Raw genomic sequence first — 6,037 nt, 5'->3', positions numbered from 1 at the left:
GTGCGGATGTTTTAGCTGGCGAATACAAGTTTTTTTTTACAAAAACCTGCAGTCTAGTGGTGACGTGTAAAACGGTACCGCTAATGGGACAATGCACTCAGCTGTAAGCTTTTATTGCTCTCGATTGCTATGTCAACGAAATGTAGTGATAATGGAGCCACGCACGAGCCGCCGTTGCACAAGTGCCTGTCATTCTCAAATGAGAAGTAATCATCGTTTCGATCGCATTAAAAGTACATTTGCAGGTTCCTTTGGCTGTATACTAGTTCCACATTTTCTATTAAATTCGATAAGAAGGAGAATCGAGATTGGAATCTTGTATAAAAGAGAAGAAAGGTACAACAAGTTTTCCAATTACATTTATCCTACTAGCCCTACTTACATAATAGACCGTACATTATTATCTTTTCAACCAGTGTACGTTACATTTATTTTCACTAAATTTTCATCCTTTCTACAAAGAAGTTGACACGATGTATCTGCTCTGTGCAAAAAAATGCAGTAGACACCGTCAGTACATTGCTGACAGTAAAACGATGATTCTTAAAATCGACTACAATTTTCGATAAACATGTCTTACCATTAATAGCTAAGGTAGCACGAGCAAATAATAATTCCAAGCCGTTTCTGAGCGGCTCGAAATCGCAGGATAGATAAAATCGGTTGGTGATTTGTAAATATTGTAAGGTGTGCCACCAGAGGTACACACCACCGACATCTAGTTTTCGAACGAAATCGTCGTTTATCGTTATCAATAAACGCAGATAGCAGATACGTTAGCACCGATACTAGTGCCAATTGCGATAGTTCCATATTAAATCTCGTACCAGTAACACGAAACTAAGAGAACATTTCCTTTTCTTCGTTCTGATCATTTTTATCCGCATTGCAATCCGCAAAAATGAGGATTTTCGGAATGCAGCTATTTGTGGTTGTACTGGCACTTGGATGGAACCACCTCGACGCACTGGACACGAAGCTGATGAAAATCTGTGTGTCCAAGAAAACCTGCGAGAGTTGTTTAGAGACCAATTCGTATTGTGCATGGTGCAGCGACTGGGTAAAGCTTTTAACGTAATTGAAACACGTAAAGAATAATTCCTATCTCCGCATCTATGGAGAAATACCGCAATATTATTTGCCCTTAAACTCGGATAAATTAATTCTGATCCATTTACCAACTGATAAAAAACAATAATAAACAACAAGATAATAAATATATAGAATCTATCAGCGATTTTATTAGCTCCACGCGGCTCGCTTTTTACATGATCGCGTATAAGGGATCTTGCAAGTTAAAAGCCTTAAATAATAAGAAACGGGCAAAGTAAACTTATAATTTACAAGTCTTAAAAAACGGAAAAAGTAAACTCGTAAATTATAGGTTTCGAACAGAAATGCAAAAAAACAAGCTGGTTAAAAACCGAGCAAAGGGAAATGAACACGCAAGGATGCGAATGGACCCAGTCATGACTGCTACGAGGTAGCTATCAAAATGTCGTTTCACCTATTTTCCCAGTCGTACTCGAACTACACGATGGGTAAACCGAGATGCAACTTGCCGGAAAGCCTGGAGGCGTTCGGCTGCAATCGCGAAGAGATTCGCAGAGCTTCGAAAGGCTCGAAGAAGGTGCTGGAGAACCACGACTTCCAAAACGTCATAGGGTCCGATCAGGCACCCGTGCAGCTAAAACCGCAGAAGATCAAAGTGAGGATCCAGCCGCGCACGAAGATATCAATTCCTCTGCATTATAGACTAGCTAAGTGCGTCTCGATGTGTGTTTAGTACTCTGTCCATCGGCTAGACTTTCTACAAATGGTCGTTTTTTACAGGAACTATCCTCTCGATCTGTACTATTTGATGGACCTGACACTTACGATGCAGGACGATCAAATCACGCTGGTGAGACTGGCCTGGAACATAACGCACACGCTGCGGATGTTCACCGAGAACTATCGTCTCGGGTTCGGCAGCTACGCTGACAAACCGTTGATGCCTCTGGTGTTTTCGGGACACCAGGACAATCCTTGCAAGAGCGCGTACAAAGATTGCGAGCCGCTCTATGCGTTCCGACATCGACTGAGCCTGACCAGTGACATTCAGCAGTTCATCGAAAAGGTGCACGATTTTCATGCGTCGAGTTTCGTCAAAACCAACTAGTTTCTGATTTTAGATCGAGGACAGCCGTATTACCGGAAACGTGGACAATCTGGAGGCAGGAATGGATGCCGTGGCTCAGGCTATAGTCTGCGCGGAGAAGATCGGCTGGGGTTATCAATCGCGAAAAATCATTCTGATGGCCACCGACGGGTTGCTGCATTTCGCCGGGGACGGCAAGGTACCATAAAGGGTTAGACGACTTTGTTGCGAAACATTTCGAGATTCGAGTCGAATGAAGATCGTTTTCAGCTGACGGGCACGGTGGACCGTTCGGACTTCCAGTGTCATCTGGACGAGAACGGAATGTACACCATGTCGGAGAAATTCGATTACCCATCTCTGGCAGAGGTGTCGAGGCTGCTGAGGGACAATAAGGTCAATCTGATATTCGCTGTGACGGAAGACCGGCGTCTGGAGTACGAGTTAATGGTTGACTTGTTGCAAGAGAAGGCGCGAGTCGCCACGTTGGCTCAGAACAGCTCGAACATCCTGCAGATCATCAACAACGCTTATCACGAACTGATCACGAAAGTTGTGCTACGGGACAATTCGACAAGTCCGCTTCGCGTGGAGTACTTTTCAAATTGCGGAAGGACAGATGAAGAGAAAATTAGCACATCGGAGTGCAGAGGGATAGAAGAGGGCAAAGTGTATGACTTTTCGTTGGTACTTTCCTTTGACGAATGTCCAAGGAACGAAAGTGCATTGGTAAGTGAGATTGAAGATTTTGATGCTGTGAAAAGATTCACAAGCATCAAAGTCTTCAATTATAAGTTGTGATGGTTTACATGGTGACCCTTTAGCCACAGCAACCACGTGAGCAGTGTTCCCTGGTGATTGTAACCGCAGGAGTCAGTGCCCCTCGTGGACTACAATCATCTGAACAATTTGCTCCTTGATTGCTGCAATTTTGTAAATAGTATCCCTTGATAGGGACCATCATCCAGATGACCCAGCCAGCGTTGTCCAGTACGTTTCGGGCAGTTTATTTGAATTAATTATTTTTCAGCAACAAAGAATCGTGATCGAGGACGCGCTAGCATCCGAAGCCTCTAAAATCGTGATCGACGTTGAACTCTTATGCGGGTGCAAGTGCAAGGACTCCGTTTATTCGCGTTGCGTGCACGGTTCCGATGAGTGTGGCTTCTGCAAATGCCATTTCGGATGGTCCGGTGAGAAATTCATTAATATATTAATATTACAATTAACGGTGTTATTATCGATGAACGACAATTTCTCAGGAGAGTATTGCGACTGCAATCAAATCAGCCCGGTAGATAATGAACAGCAATGTATCGCTCCCACTGCTACGACCATTTGTTCGAATCGAGGGGAATGCATTTGTGGCAGCTGTATCTGCGATGAAGAATACTCGGGACGGTTTTGCGAATGCAGCCCATGCGAGCAGGTAAATCTAAAGCTCGCAAATCAAACAGAAATGAGCCATCTTTGTTCACGTCTTTAACAACCTTTTCGATGTTAGTCCGATGGCTTGGAATGTGGTGGAAAAGGGATATGCGACTGCGGCACCTGTAGTTGCTTGCCAGGCTGGAAAGGTGACACCTGTGAATGTCCAACGATGAGCGAGCTTTGTATGGCTCCAGGGAGCGAACACATCTGCTCTGGTAACGGAGACTGCGATTGTGGAGGGTGTCGGTTCGTATTTGATCATTTGTATACCAATTCTCCACGATGAATAATACAAGCGTGTATCTCCAGGTGCAAGTCCGTCAACAACGTTGATTATTCGGGCAAGTATTGCGAGTTATCAATCAGCTCGGTCCCGAATAGCCTCTGTGCATTGTACAATGGCTGTGTGAACGCTACCATCGAAGAGCCGCAAAGAATCGACGAAAATTGTCGGACAAATAAGACTGACTATAACACTACGATAATAGGCTCCGTGGATAGAGGTAACAAGTGAACGATCTACTCTTGATTTACTGCGTCAGGGAACGCTTTAATGAAATGCTTTAAAAGCATCGTCCATCCACAATGAGCGGATCAAAATGTCAAGAAACAGTACTTTCAAATGTTTCTTTAATTTGAGATCATTGCTAGCTGGAAAGTAGAAAATGTCCGATTTCCGAGGCTTGAAATATTTTTTCTAAATTTGTACAGGTCACGAACATTACTGTTTTGTGAGGACTGTTAAAGAGGACCTGGTATGCACGATACCGTACGTGTACGAGTTTCAGACGAACGATATCGTCTTGCTGAAAATAGGAGAGAAGGTAATGGTTGGCAATTACTTCCCATTAAATCAACTATTCGCGCATTTGTTTAACTGTGCTCTTTTTATAAATTTGTCAGGTATGCAGTAGGCCGTTACAAGCAACTGCGATGTTCGGCTGCATTTCCTTGGCAATAGTGGTCCTCGGAATGATGGTTGTAATGATTTGGAGGCAAGTATCTATTAAAATAAAATTAGAAAAATAAAAGTAAAATTTCGGAGCGTATATTGACCATGATTTAATTGCTCAGAGTTTGGACGTTTATACAAGACAGGCAGGAGTTCGCAAAGTTTCAACTAGAACAAAGTAGAACTGTGTTCAGTTCGAACCAAAATCCTCTGTATAAATCTGCAACATATAGATACGAGGTTCCGCAGATGTTGAAAGAGGATTAAAAAATGTTATGCAGTCTCGGTAGAATCAGTGGTATTCAGGTATAACATCATGTCGTCCCAGAAATGGTTTCCAGATGACAACGTAATTGTCTGCAACCGAGATTATGGTATTACCTTTTATGGTAGAAAATCAGTTTGGGCATGTTACAAAAATTGTATTACCTGATTTGACAATTCTTCAAGTATCCACTTGTACCCAAGAGGCTCTCTATAAATAATGTCTGTCAACGGTATATTACAAAACCAAATTGCTTCCAGAGAGGATCCATCAGGAAACACGTAAGTTCCCCAGCCATTCATGGTCCCATTTGAGTCAATGTTACCTCGATATTCGGCCTTATTATTATAACTGAAATCACGAAGCACTAATTAATAATCTATATCCCGAATTTATAACTATATCATATTTACCGAATGTGTATTACACCGTCATTAAATGCATCGTTGTTCCACTCACCATCGTATATGTCAAAGTTATCAGTAGTGTATACTCCTTTACCTAATCAATAAGTTTCATAATAACGATCAAAAAATATTAAATAGTATAGCATGTATAAATGACAATTATAAAATATTTTTAGGCGATATAATATATACAAATATTATTATAAGAACTTTTAAATCTTATGACATATGTAAATAATAATTATACAAATATTTTAAATGATATAAAATATGAAAATACAAATGTAAAATGTTGCTTATATTTTAATAACCTTGTTTAACTATCGCGAACTGTCCGGTATGGCCCTTATACTCTCCTTTGTACGTATCATTATTTGGAAATGTGAATTTTCCCTTGCCGAATATTATTTGATTCTTTTTATTCGTATCACCTTTTTTTGAATTCCCGCCTCGTTTATTCACCATTTCGAAGATCCACGATTTTATGTTCCGATAGAGAATGAGTTTTTAAAACTTTTTAAATATTTTTCAAACATAAAACGCGCGACTAAAGGCGACAATTCAAAATTCAAGATATCATCGGTAAAAGTATCGAATTCCACCGACCGGCGTTGTACCATTAACGCTAGATCGCGCGTAGATCAAGCGGCTCTTCCGTCAGAAAGTAGCAGTGTCCGTTCTATTTTATCAATGACACTGTCGGTCATAAGGCCGTCTAACCTTAACGGGATTCATCGTCTGAACTTTTTCTTGCGGCACAAAATCACTTCCATAGATAATCGTTTCAGTGTTCCCTTGTGCGTGTTTCAATCCCCGCCAACGATGAATCCCCCCTTTTGAAA

General features: G+C 41.4%; 2 protein-coding genes across 2 annotated transcripts; one reads left to right on the top strand and one right to left on the bottom strand.

Annotated features, from left to right (window-relative positions):
* Nucleotides 1–116: 116 nt before the first annotated feature.
* LOC117225450 (integrin beta-nu) lies at nucleotides 117–5,485 on the top strand. Its single transcript, XM_033479025.2, has 12 exons — nucleotides 117–1,060; nucleotides 1,520–1,764; nucleotides 1,834–2,119; nucleotides 2,175–2,339; nucleotides 2,411–2,869; nucleotides 3,171–3,333; nucleotides 3,403–3,569; nucleotides 3,645–3,817; nucleotides 3,881–4,074; nucleotides 4,283–4,395; nucleotides 4,475–4,566; nucleotides 4,646–5,485. Exons 1-12 carry the CDS (start codon nucleotides 902–904, stop codon nucleotides 4,788–4,790), a joined length of 2,361 nt encoding a protein of 786 aa, XP_033334916.2. The 5' UTR covers nucleotides 117–901; the 3' UTR covers nucleotides 4,791–5,485.
* LOC117225457 (uncharacterized) lies at nucleotides 4,609–5,725 on the bottom strand. Its single transcript, XM_033479035.2, has 4 exons — nucleotides 5,507–5,725; nucleotides 5,202–5,289; nucleotides 4,953–5,139; nucleotides 4,609–4,880 (listed from the first exon to the last, which is right to left on the bottom strand). The coding sequence occupies exons 1-4, from the start codon at nucleotides 5,658–5,660 to the stop codon at nucleotides 4,797–4,799; spliced, it is 513 nt and encodes a 170-aa protein (XP_033334926.1). The 5' UTR covers nucleotides 5,661–5,725; the 3' UTR covers nucleotides 4,609–4,796.
* Nucleotides 5,726–6,037: the final 312 nt, after the last annotated feature.

This window comes from Megalopta genalis, chromosome 2, assembly GCF_051020955.1.
Source record: "Megalopta genalis isolate 19385.01 chromosome 2, iyMegGena1_principal, whole genome shotgun sequence".
NCBI lineage: Eukaryota > Metazoa > Arthropoda > Insecta > Hymenoptera > Halictidae > Megalopta > Megalopta genalis.
Note: the sequence above shows the minus strand (reverse complement) of the source record. Positions and strands in the feature narration are given on the sequence as shown.

Coding starts and splice junctions, on each gene's coding strand:
- LOC117225457 (XM_033479035.2), bottom strand. CDS start 5,660: ATGGTGAATAAACGAGGCGGGAATTCAAAAAAAGGTGATACGAATAAA. Junction 5,290..5,506: donor GTTCGCGATAGTTAAACAAG/GTTATTAAAATA, acceptor CTTATTGATTAG/GTAAAGGAGTATACACTACT. Junction 4,881..4,952: donor TTGAAGAATTGTCAAATCAG/GTAATACAATTT, acceptor TCTCGGTTGCAG/ACAATTACGTTGTCATCTGG.
- LOC117225450 (XM_033479025.2), top strand. CDS start 902: ATGAGGATTTTCGGAATGCAGCTATTTGTGGTTGTACTGGCACTTGGA. Junction 1,765..1,833: donor CTGCATTATAGACTAGCTAA/GTGCGTCTCGAT, acceptor CGTTTTTTACAG/GAACTATCCTCTCGATCTGT. Junction 2,120..2,174: donor TTCAGCAGTTCATCGAAAAG/GTGCACGATTTT, acceptor TTCTGATTTTAG/ATCGAGGACAGCCGTATTAC.